Raw genomic sequence first — 12,687 nt, forward strand, 5'->3', positions numbered from 1 at the left:
GGCTGGGAACCATCCTGCCAGCCCAGCCTCAGACGCAGGCGAAGGCCCACCCAGGGTGGGCACAGAGTTTTGAACTATCTGCCCAGGCACATAGCTCGCACGCCCCTGCCCACACAGAGTTTCCTCCAAACCAAAGGCTTCTCGGCCCTGGCACTGCTGACAGCTGCGGCCTGATCACCGTCTGTGCATTGTGGGGTGCTGGGTGGCACCCCTGCTCTCCACCCACCAGACGCCAGTAGCTGCTCTTTGCCCAGATGAGACAACCAGAAATGTCGCTGCCCAGTGTCCCCTAGGACAGAACTACCCCCAACAGAGAGCACTGCTCTGTTTGTAACAATCTAGTATAAGCTCACCTCTGCCCAGGGCCCACGCCCACCCCACCTCCCCAGCTTCCAATGTAAAGGAGGCCAACAGAGAGATGGGAAGTGGTTACCGGGGACCAAGGGAACTGCTGTCTACAAATCTTAAAAAAGCTTTTCTAGGGACTTCCCGGATGGTCCAGTGGTTAAGAAGCCATCTTCCAATACAGGGGCTGCGAGTTCAATTCCTGCTCAGAGAACTAAGATCCCACGTGCTGTGGGGCAGCTAAGTCCACACACCGCAACTAGAGAGCCCTCGGGCCCCAACGAACCCCCAGCGCAGCCAAAATAAATAAACTTAATATTTTAGAATCTCTAAATCCATCAACCAATAAATGGATAAACAAATGTGGTCTGTCCACACCCAGGAATAGTACTCAGCTGTAAAAAGGGAAGAGGAGGACATGGCAACCCACTCTAGTCTTCTTGCCTAAAGAATCCCACGGAGAGAGGAGCATGGCGGGCTATGGTCGCAAAGAGTCAGACACAACTGAAGCGACTTAGCACATAAAAAGGAAAGAAGTTTCCCGATACATGCTAAAACGTGGATGAACCTCAAACACACTACCCTGAGTGAAAGGAAGCAGACGCAAAAGGCCACATCTTGTATGATTCCATTTATATGAAATGTCCAGAACAGGTAAATCCACAAAAACAGAAAAGTTGGTGGCTGCCAGGGGGCTGGGGGAGCAGCAAATGAAAACTGATTGCTAACGGGTGAGGAGCTTCTTACGGGAGTGATGATAACGTTCTGGAATTAGACAGCGGTGATGATGGCACAACTCTGTAAATATACTAAAAACCACTGAACTATACACTTCAAATAAGTAAATTATATGATACACAAACTGTATCTTGAAAAAGCTGTTATTTTAAAGAAATGTTTTCAACAAAAATTCATTTCCAACCTTACAGCTGAAACCTGAAGACTGCCACAAATGAGTGTGACCCCTTCTTCCTGTCATACCACATACACTGGACACCTACTGCATGCTAGGACATGCCACATGCTGGAGACAAGATGAAGTGGACACTCCTGTCCTTAGAAATCTTGGCGTATGGAGGACACTCAGGTTGCACACTGTCATTCATTCATTCACCAGCCACATCCTGGAGCAGGGACAGGCAGGACCTGCCCGACAGTGAGCACCCAATTGATATGTGCTGAACAAATGCATGGAAATGGAGATACACATTCTAGTCTTTAGCTCAAGATCTCAAAGAGAAACAAGCAACTTATTAAAAAAAAAAAATAACGTCACCCCAAAATCCCACCCGAGGAATCAGAGACTGAGGCTCACATCACAAAGCTACAGTGGATCTGCCTAGAAGAATCAAATGTTAGTTGCTCAGCCGGGTCCAACTCTTTCTAACCCCATGGACTGTAGCCTGCCAGGCTTCTCAGTCCATGAGATTCTCCAGGCAAGAATACTGAAGTGGATAGCCATTTCTTTCAGGGGATATTCCGACTGAGGAATCGAACCCGGGTCTCTGCATTGCAGGCAGATTCTTTACCATCTGAGCCACCAGGGAAGCCCAAGGACAGTCAACTCAGATGCCAAATCCAGAAACCAGTGAAGCAGGTGTCTGTAGCTCCCACTCAACCCCTCCCCAAGGCCCCAGGGTGCAGCATGGAGGTCCCATCTCTCCGCAGGATCAAAGCAGAGATTTACTGGCACCTGTGCAAAGCATGCTCCCCTCCCTCAACCACCAGGAAGGGCTTGCAAGACACACTCCACAAAGGAGGCCACCGAGACCCAGGAGTCTGCACTTTACGGCGGTCGCCAGAGGGCTGGGGCCCAGAAGGAGAGCCAGGCCCCCAAGCCCAGCCAGCCACGACCAAGCCCCTGCTCCAGGCCCACAGCGGCTCCCCAGGCGAGGCTGGCAGGCCAGCTGGCCTGCCCCTGCACACCAAATGCACCCGCCATCTGACGAAGAACTGTCCCTCCACCCCGGTCCTGAGGGGCCAGGGGCCATCTGTGGCCAGCTGTCCCCTGTCCTTGTGGGAGGAACAACACCTGGTCCCCACCATATGGGCTGCACTGGGGAAGGGGCAGCTGTCACCACTCCAAGCTCCAAGACTGAGCCCAATCTGCCTTCCTGACCCCACTCAGGTCCCCACACGGGAGGCGCCAGACCTTTCCCTCAGATATCCAAAAGGGAGAAACACCTATCCCACCTCAGGTCTGCAAGCAGGGGCACCGGTCCTTCCCCCAACACTCAGGGAGTACGTGCACAGATGACAGTGATGTAGAGACACCTGTCCTTCCAGGTAGCAAGGGTGAGGGGGCAGCTGTCCCCCTCAGGTACCAATGATATAGGAGCACCTATCCCAGCTTCCCAGTTAACAGTGATGCCTGCAAGCAGCACCCAGTTCAAGCGCCTCAGTATCACTCCCCTAGGGAGCAGTGATATAAAAGCACCTATCAGGTAGCAATGTGGGGACACCTTCCCCCCCTCAGGTAACAATGCTGTAGCGGCACCTGTTCCCTCCAACTAGTAACGATAGAGGCTCCTGCTCATACAGGTAACCGTGATGTGGTGACACCTGTCCCCCACTTCAGGTAGCGGTGATGGAGAGACACCTGTACCCCTTCAGGTATCGATGATGTGGGGGCACCTGTCCCCGCCCACGACGCCCGGGGCGTGGGGACACCTGTCTCCTCGGGCCGTGCCAAGCCCCGCCCCCGCCGCGCGCCCCGCCCCCGCCGCGCGCCCCCCGCCCCGTGCACGCGCGGGACACGCGCCCCCTCCCTCCCTCTCCGGCCCAGAGGGGTCGGCGAGGGAAGCCCCCTTACCCGCGCGGCCCGCGTCAGGCTCAGGTCCTTCATGACCTCCTCGAAAGCCGCTGTCTCCTCCGCTTGCTTCTGGTTGTGCAGCGCGATCTTCTCGCTGAATTTCCGCGGATTGTTCGAAGTCGCCATCTTCTCGCCGCCGCCGCCTCCTCCTCCTCCTCCTCCTCCTCCACCTCCTCGCCCCCCCACTCGCCGGTGCCACCACGCAAGCGCCGACCAGACCCGCGGGCGGCGGGCAGTGCGCAGGCGCGTCGGCGGGCGTGAGAGCGGCGCGTGCGCATAGGAGAGGCGCGCGACGCGGGGGCGATGGCGCATGCGCGCGCTTCGGCGGCGCGCTCAGAGGCCAGAAGGGAGGTGGGAGCGGGAGGGCAAGGACTTCGGCGCAGGCGCAGTGAGCCGTCTCCTGGCCCGCTGGACAGCGGCTGCTTGGCTGTTGGCCGTGGTCCGGGAGCGGACTGGGGCGCTGGAGCCCCTAAGAGAGTGACTCCTCGAGGCAGGTCCTTCCAGGTCACCAGGTTGGAGCAAGCACCCACTCCAAGGACAGGTAGCTCTCGAAGCTGAGCCTCGGCTCTGACCAGTTCGGCTCAGACACCAGTTCAGGGCATCGCTCATCCATGCATGCGTTCATTCATTTATTGAATGCCTATGTATGCCAAGCATACTGGGGAAGGAGACGTGGTCCCTGCCCTCATAGGGTGCACAGTCGGGGAGAGGGGAGCCAAACCCACCAATAAATAACCCAAAAACTATTCAGATGGAGAGAAATGTGATGTGGAAAATAAGACTAGTAATGGGTAAAGAGGAGAGTGGGCTTCCCTTGTGGCTCAGCTGGTAAAGAATCCGTCTGCAAAGCGGGAGACCTGGGTTCGATCCCTGGAATGGGAAGATCCCTTGCAGAAGGGAAAGGCTACCCACTCCAGTATTCTGGACTGGAGAATTCCATGGACCTATAGTCCACAGGGTGCAAAGAGTCGGACGCGGCTGAGCCACTTTCAGTTAGAGGAGAATGATGTTAGGAAAGGAGGCTCCTGTGGCCTCCATGGTTTGAGGGGTGTGATCAGTCACCAGCCCAAAACCCCAATGTCATCCTTAACACCTTTCTTTCCCTATTCCTATTCCCTCTCCAGTCCCTATTCTCTGGATCCTTAAGCTCGGAAAACTGGAACTACAGAGCTTCGGCCTCCTCTCTGCGAATTTCTCCAGTCCGGTTTTACTCAAGGAAGTCCAGCATGTTCATCGGGTGCTAAAGGACAGGTCCAGAAACCCCACCCAGACCCAGCAGTGAAAGGGAGAGCAGAGTCTCCCCAGTGACCTTGGGGTGGGAGCAGACCTAGGGAGGGGGGGACTCTGACATCTAGTTGTTCCTACCCAAGCAGAGGGACCAAAACCACCAGTGTTGAAAGTTTATATTCAGGAGGCTCTAGGGATTTCAGGGTATGGGCAGGGCAGAAATCAGGAGGGGCAGCCAGGGGAATTTGGGGTACCTGTAATTTCATAACAAGCACACTTTTTTACCAGAGTGAGGGATGGCTGGAGGGGACACTGATGGAAATCATAGGGGGACACCGTTTTCCAAACATGCTTTTATTTACATCTGGTAACATTTTAATGAAATGTCCACATTAAATACATACACATACACATTTTAATTTGGAATATTCTGGGAACTGCCATTTCATACTGTTAATGGGGTTCTCAAGGCAAAAATACTGAAGTGGTTTGCCATTCCCTTCTCCAGTGGACCACATTTTGTCAGAACTCTCCACCATGACCCGTCCACCTTGGGTGGCCCTACACGGCATGGCTCATAATTTCATTGAGTTAGAGAAGGCTGTGGTCCGTGTGATAAGCTTGGTTAGTTTTCTGTGACTGTGGTTTTCATTCTGTCTGCCCTCTGACCAGGATAAGAAGCTTATGGAAGCTTCCTGATGGGAGAGACTGACTGTAGGGGGTCGAAACTGGGTCTTTTTCTGATGGGCAGGGCCATGCTCAGTAAATCTTTAATCCAGTTCTCTGTTGAAAACAGGGCTGTGTTCCCTCCCTGTTGTTTGACCTGAGACCAAACTATGGTGGAGGTGGTGCAGACAATGGGGAGCTCTTTCAGAAGGTCTCCTGCGTGCACTGCAGCACTCAGCGGCCCCAACCCTGCAGCAGGCCACTGCCAAGCCACGCCTCCCCAGGAGACTCCTGCACACTCACAGGCAAGTCTGGGTGTCTCTGTGGGGTCACTGCTCCTTTCTCCTGGGTCCTGGTGCACACAAGGTTTTGTTTGTGCCCTCCAAGAGTCTGTTTCCCTAGACCTGTGTAAGTTTTGTGGTCAAATCTCACTGGTCTCCAAAGTGAAATTCTCTGGGAGTTCTCGGTCCCTTTGCCAGATCCCCAGGTTGGGAACTCTTTGTGGGTCCTGGAACTTTCTTAACACTGCATGAATTTCTGTGGTGTAATTGTTCTGCAGTTTGTGGGTCGTCTGCTCGGTGGCTCTTTGGTGGGGTTAATGGCGACCTCCTCCAAGAGGGCTTATGCCACAGGCTGTGTGTCCCAGGTCTGCTGCGCCCAGAGCCCCCTGCCCCTGCAGCAGGCCACTGCTGACCTTTAATTCCACAGGATACTCAAACACAGGTCTGGCTCAGTCTCTGTGGGGTCTCTAGGACCTGGTGCTCAAAAGGTTTTGTTTGAGCCCTCTGAGCATCTCTGGTGGGGATGGGGTTTGATTCTAAACGCAGCTTTGCCCCTCCTACCATCTTGCTGGGCCTTCTCCTTTGCCCTTGGACATGGGGTATCTTTTTTTGGTGGGATCCAACAGTTTCCTCTCAATGGTTGTTCAGCAGCGAGTTGTTATTTTGGAGTTCTAGCAGGAGGAAAAGAGCACATGTCCTTCTAAGAATTGATGCTTTTGAACTGTGGTGTTGGAGAAGACTGGAGAGTCCCTTGGACTGCAAGGAGATCCAACCAGTCCATCCTAAAGGAGATCAGTCCTGAATATTCATTGGAAGGACTGATGCTGAAGCTGAAACTCCAATACTTTGGCCCCCTGATGCGAAGAACTGACTCCTTGGAAAAGACCATGATGCTGGGAAAGATTGAAGGCAGGAGAAGGGGACGGCAGAGGATGAGAGGGTTGGATGGCATCACCAACTCGATGGACATGAGTCTGAGCAAGTTCCAAGAGTTGGTGATGGACAGGGAAGCCTGGCGTGCTGCAGTCCATGGGGTCACAAAGAGTCAGACACGACTGAGCGACTGAACTGAACTGGGGACTGCCACTGCTCTGTTTTTAATATTTATTTTTATTTATTTGACTGCACCAGGTCTTCTTTGCAGCATGTAGGATCTAGTTCTCTGACCAAGGATCAAACCCAGACCCCCTGCATTGGAAACTCAATGTCTTATCCCCTGGACCACCAGGCAAGTCCCCACTGCTCTTTTTATCCTTCTTGTTCATATTGTTTTGAGCACTTTCTTGGACTTCTGGTCTTTTTGCCTACTAAGTATCTGCCCCCTATCTGGGGTATTGACAACCACCTGCCCTTCACTTCCTAACTTTCAGTCCCTGATTTGTGGTAGAGTTGGTCTCATGGCTCACTCTCCCTACAAAGTCTCCCCCTAAAATTGATAGTCTTGGCCCATCATCAGAGCCACTGCTCTGACCATCATGATTGGATGAGGGCAGGCACGTGACCCACTTTGCCCAATGAGATACAAGTCTGGAATTTTTGTTTGAAGCATGGGAAAGAGAAACACTGTCTTTGCTTGAGTAGCTGATCTGAAGGATAACACAGACCTCTGGGCTTCCCTGGTGGCTCAGTGGTAAAAGAATCTGCCTGCCAGGGCAGGAGACACGGGTTCGATCCCTGGTCCTGGAAGATGCCACATGCCGCCGAGCAGCTGGGCCCATGCACCGTGACTGCTGAGCCTGTGCTCTAGAGCCCGAGCTCCGCAGCAAGAGAAGCCGCTGCAGAGAAGCCTGCACACTGCAGCCGAGAGTACCCCCTGTGCACCGCAGCTAGAGAAAAGGCCTGCACAGCAGCGGAGACCCACCACAGCCGGAAGTAAACAAATAAACAAAAACAGAAGAATGAAGAGGGAGGTGACCTGAGAGGGAACCCACACAAAAGCAGACAGGACCAGAGGTAGAGATACTGTCAGAATTCCTGCATCTAGCCTTTCCCGAAGCTAGACACTCCTGCCTTTTCAGTTACATGAACCAATAATTCTCTCTCTCTCTCTCTCCCTCTTTTTTTTAGGCTGCGCTCGGTCTTCATTGCTGACCGCAGGTTCTTTATTGTGGTGCACAGTTGCCAAAGCAGGCAGGCTCAGGAGTTGTGACATAAGGGCTCATTTGCTCCATAGCATGCGGGATCTTAGTTCCCTGACCAGGGATCAAACCCAGTCCCCTGAATTGGAAGGTGGATTCTTAACCGAGCCATCAGGGAAGTCCCCATTCTCTTTTATACTGAAGTCGATTTGAAATCCATCTTCTCTCCGTAGCACTGAGCCTGGAGCTTCTGGGAGTCCGATAAGGGGCTGGGCATTCTATTTATGTGACTTCTAGTTCCTGCCACTATCTTGTGAGGTTGGAGAGGAAATAGTGACAGAGAGCAGGGACAGCAGCTGCCCATAGCCAGTTAAGTGCCAGACCAGGACTAGAACTCAGACCTGACAGCAGAGATCAGCTTCCTTCTCTACACCGGGTCTTGTAAGGTTTAAATGAGGTTAACATGTGTCAAGTGCCTGGCTCATAATAAGTGTTCAAAAAATGCTGGTTACCCTGATCACTTACACGTGGCTGTATTAAACTTGGTTCTGCACAGAAAGATGCAAGAGAAGAGATTTGGGGGGGTAACAGCAGCCACAGCAAGGGGCCATGCCTACAAGGCAGAGGTGAGGGGCCTGTGCGTGCCCTCCTCACCCCCATTTACCCCACACCCCGGCGGTAACTTGATCCATCTGAAACCCTAGTGATGAGTCAGAGGGAGCCACAAGGCTGCTTATTGCGCAATGGCCGGACAGTGACCCAAGCCCTCCTCCTACTCCACTGACCCCCAGCCCCGAGGAGGGTGAGGCCAGGGTGTCTGGTGACCCAGGCAGAACCCAGCCCTGATGTTTTCACTTTCTCCCTTCATCAAAGGCAGTTTCCGCCCCGCAGTGTGGCCCGGGCAGGACTTCTGGAGCAGCTCACAGTCTGTAAAGCGGGGTGGATCGCATGTTCCATATCACAATCAAGGGGAAAAAAACAAGTCTACTATCTTCCCAGTGGCCCACAGGGTCCCTGCACACCCTGCGCCCTCACTCCAGCCACCCCAGCTTCTGTGCTGTTCCACCTCCAGACCTTTGCATGCGCTGTTGCCTCTGCCCACACTGCTCTCTCCCCAGATCCTTTCACGGCTGGCACCTTCTCGTCTTTCAGGGCTCTCCTCTGACAGACCCTCCCCGAGGGCCCTATCTACAGCATACCCTTGGATGTGCGTCTCACGACCCAGGACCATCCCATTCTCTGAAGGCAGCTATGTCTTAGGGTACTGTCTGCTCCCCTATAGACTGAGCAGAAATTGGAAGCTAAAAGCATGTTCACCCAGCTAATACGCTCCAGGGCTTGAATTTCCTGTGGGACGCAGAAAGAACACAGACACACCCAATTCACTACTCCTAAAGCTTGTTCTTTGTGGATGGCTCTGAGCACTTTAGGCTGCATTTTATATTCATCTGTGTTCCTTCTGTTTCCCTGGATCCCCAGGGCTAACACAAAACTAGGCAGAGAGAGGGCATTAGGAAGTGTTTGTTGAATGATTCGTTTTCTGACTAGGAAACTCCTATCTATCCCTCAAAACCCACCTCAAATGTCCCCTCCTCCAGAAAGCCATTCCTGACCCCAAAGCAGACCTGTGCCTTCCTCTAGACTCACACAGCCATGGATCCTTCTCCAGCCAGCCCTGACCCAAAGGGATTGGGAGTATCCCATTCTTCAGAAGCTCCACTTGAGTTACAGAACACATCTGAATGTAAGCTCAGAGGCAAGTCAAATAAGCCACTTCTTGCTGCCTCCATGAAACAGTTTTCTCTGCTACGCTGCATAACTCCACCTGGCCGCCTGTTTTCTCTGCCAGCTTCCTCTCCCAGCCTTCCCTTTCTTATGCTCTCTATCCAGCTTTGCTGATCTTGCCTCAGGGCCTTTGCACAGGCTGTCTTCCTGCCCAGAATGCCCTGTCCCCTGCATCCACACCACAGCACCCCTCAAAACACAGCTTCTAGATACAAGCTGAATTAAAACCTAAGTTCCTGAGCATTTCTGTGTGGCCCAAGCCCTTGCCAATTCCCCAACTGTGTGACAACGGGCAAGTGACTTCACCTCGCTGAGCCTCACTGTGCTCCCATGTGAAATGTGGATAACTGCGCTCCTCAGAAACCAAGCAGGGTCCTGTGGGGCTCCTGTGCACAAAAGTCTCCGTGACCCCCATTTGTTTGATTACAGGAAATAGGCTTCATTCAGTCTGCATGACCTTCCCTGAGTTCCAACAGGCAGATTCCAGCACGTGTTAATTAGGAAAGGGAGGGGACGCAAGGCAGGGGAGAAACAGTCAAGAGAAGCAGTTGTGCAGGGCCTTCCCTGGGGGTCCAGGTTAAGGCACTGCTCAGAGTGGGTTCAATCCCTGGTTGGGGATCTAAGATCCCGTATGCAGTGTGACGCCACCAAACAGTAGGGGGAGAAAACAGTGCAGGCTCGGGGCAAGGTCCTGGCTCCCCATGCAGGGACACACACCACCATATTTCGGAGCTGGGTGTTTGTCTGTCTGTTTTTGCTGCAGTGTCATATGGCAGCATGGTGAAGGGAGCTCTCTAGGTCTCTCTTTTTCCGTCTTTCCTGGTTGCACTGGGTCTTCATGGCTGCACACAGGCTTCCTCTCCTTGCAGCAAGCAGGGGCTACTCTTCATTGCGGTGGTTTCTCTCGCTGCAGAGCATGAGCTCTAGGCTCACAGGCTCAATAGCTGTGGTGCCCGGGCTTAGCTGCTTCACAGCATGTGGGATTCTCCCCGACCGGGGATCGAACCTATGTCCCCTGCATTGGCAGGCAGATGCCTAACCACTGGACCACCACAGGAGTCCCTCTTTTGAACTGTTTTGCAGATACTGAAACCCCTTCCAGGTGGGAAAAGCTAACAGTGGACGATGGTATGCTGCCTTCGGGCATGCAGACCCCAGACCAGTTGGAACCTGAAGGTTGATGGTGCTGACTCCCACTCACCTCACGACCAACCCCTCAGAAGAATGTCCACAAGCTGATGACGCCCTCTTTGAACCATTGCTGTTAAACTTCTCACTATCCTCCCTAAGTGGGGACATGTAGATTTTCAGGGCAGGAGCCCAGTGTCCCCCTTTGCCTGGCAAAGGAATAAAGCTCTCCTTTTCTACTTCACCTAAAACTCTATCTCAGAGATTCAATTCAGCACTGGTGATAGAGAAGCTGAGCTATCGGCATCAAGAGTAGGTTCTTGGGAAGATTAAATAGATAATGCATGTAAAGCGCTTAGCCCAGTGCCTGCTTCCTTGCAAGCATTCAGTCACTGTTAGGGAAGCAAAACCCTACCTCGAGATGTTAGTTTTCATGGCTTGCTTTTCTGCACTGCCTTATATGGAATCTTAGTCAATCTGGGGTACCCACATTGCTGAAGGTGAACTCAGGCCATTTGGAGCAGGAAGACAAAGAGGAAAACCATCCAGGGCCTGTCTTTGACTTCCAAACCAGGCCCTCCTCAGACAGTTTTGAAAAGCAAAGCAGGAGCCAGGTTTGATTATGAGGCAAAAGGGAAGAACGCGATGGGAAGTCAGAAACGTCAGACATGGAGCTCGCTCCTTACGCGATTGAATAAGAGGTTAGATGAGGACCCAGGCCTCTTGGCCTCCCACCCCAGGCTGAGTGAGGGGTGGAAGGTAGTAGGGCTGCTGAGAAGGCTGGAGGTGGGGAGCAGCAGGGAACCAGGAGGATGGCTCTAGGACATGGTGAGGCAGGAGGAGAGCTAGCAGTCGAGTCCCTGCTGTAACCACCATGCTGAAGGGATATCTGGGGCAATGACCCCACAGTGCCCTGAGGCTTGGGTGAGCTCCGGCTGAACTCCCCACACAGAGCACCCCCTCCATTGTCCAAAAGCTCAGGACACTTACAGCCCCAATCTACCCAACAGTAAAAGAGAAGGGTTCCCCACCACCTTCTCAGGGATAGTGTCTGCAGAAGAGATACAGCTGACTTTTCTTTCTGATGGCCCAGCAGCTGGAAGCTGGGGAGTCTCCATCATGGGAATTTGCTCCCCCACTGACAACAGAGGCTCCAAAGCCAATGGCTGTTGTTCAGTTGCTCAGTCGTGTCCGACTCCAACCCGGAGGACTGCAGCACGCCAGGCTTCCCTGTCCTTCACTATCTCCCTGAGTTTGCTCAAACTCATGTCCATTGAGTTGGTGATGCCATCCAACCATCTCTTCCTCTGTCACCCGCTTCTCCTCCTGCCCTCAATCTTTCCCAGCATCAGGGTTTTTCCAATGAGTCAGCTCTTCATATCAGGTGGCCAAAATATTGGAGCTTCAGCTTCAGCATCAGTCCTTCCAGTGAATATTCAGGGTTGATTTCCTTTAGCATTGACTGGTTTGATCTCCTTGCTGTCCAAGGGACTCTCAAGAGGCTTCTCGAGAACCACAGTTTGAAAGCACCACAGAATTGCAAAGAATGTTTACAGCCAGTGGTATGATCAATCACATGACAGGCCCCTGCTTCCCGTCTGTCTCTGTTCTGCTGCCCTGCGCCACCCCGCTGTGCACTCCTCCTGCACAAGGTGGGGGATATTCCTCCAACCCCGATTTTGACCTTGGCCACATTATTTGCTTTGGCCAAAGGAATATGGGTAGAAGTGACAGCACAGGAGTTCTGAATTTGGGTCTTAGGAGGCCTCACCTGATCCCACTTGCCCTCTGCCACCACTGTAGGAGGAGAACATAGGTTAACAAGCTGTTGGTCCCAGGAGGATGCAAGGCAGGTGGAGCTGAGCATCCCAGTTACTCCCCAGTCTTGCACTTGGAAGCAGAGCTGCCTAGCCAAGGGAAGCCCAGAACAGACACCCTGCCCTCAAGCTGAGTCACAGATATATGAAAAAATATTTATGTTTGCATGCCATTGAGAGTTGGGCTTGCTCGTTACTCAGCAGCAGTAGCTGACTAATACACTGATGTATTAACTCTCCCTACCCCCAGGCAGCTAATGCACTGGCACAGGGCATGGGCTGGGCCAACAGCACGTTTCCAAGCGATGGAAAGAAACAGCACTGGGGCAGGGGCATCTGGTTTCCAGGGGCAGCTATGGCGGGGTGCCAGTGGTGGTGCCATCTGAGGCATCTGGATTCTGTGGTGGTGGGAGGAAGGACCTCACCAGCCAAGTTTCCCGGCATGATTTCGGCTGATCACCCTCGCCTTCTTGATTTCTACCGTTTTCTGAGCCTGGTTTTCCAGCCTTCCTGCCACTTTTGTGAGGAACTGAACAGCATTCCAATGC

The 12,687-nt window shown here is 53.0% G+C and overlaps 1 protein-coding gene and 1 long non-coding RNA gene across 12 annotated transcripts in view; one reads left to right on the forward strand and one right to left on the reverse strand.

Annotated features, from left to right (window-relative positions):
• CRTC1 (CREB regulated transcription coactivator 1) overlaps positions 1-3,365 on the reverse strand; it is an 84,931-nt gene extending 81,566 nt beyond the window's left edge. For all 10 annotated transcript variants that reach the window (XM_027969384.3, XM_060416199.1, XM_027969382.3 and 7 more), the window contains exon 1: positions 3,158-3,365. In XM_027969384.3, coding sequence (XP_027825185.1) covers positions 3,158-3,283 — 126 coding nt within the window. In that variant the 5' untranslated portion in view covers positions 3,284-3,365. The remainder of the gene's footprint in view (positions 1-3,157) is intronic.
• Positions 3,366-3,536: 171 nt separating this feature from the next.
• Positions 3,537-10,573, forward strand: LOC105608522 (uncharacterized). 2 transcript variants are annotated; one of them, XR_009600776.1, is made up of 4 exons: positions 3,537-3,698; positions 4,282-4,408; positions 5,181-9,153; positions 10,278-10,573. It is a non-coding gene; the product is annotated as an uncharacterized LOC105608522 (long non-coding RNA). The 2 variants fall into 2 exon arrangements; XR_001040226.4 differs by having other exon boundaries at positions 5,181-10,573.
• The last annotated feature ends 2,114 nt before the right edge of the window (positions 10,574-12,687 follow it).

Source organism: Ovis aries, chromosome 5, assembly GCF_016772045.2.
Source record: "Ovis aries strain OAR_USU_Benz2616 breed Rambouillet chromosome 5, ARS-UI_Ramb_v3.0, whole genome shotgun sequence".
Lineage (NCBI taxonomy): Eukaryota > Metazoa > Chordata > Mammalia > Artiodactyla > Bovidae > Ovis > Ovis aries.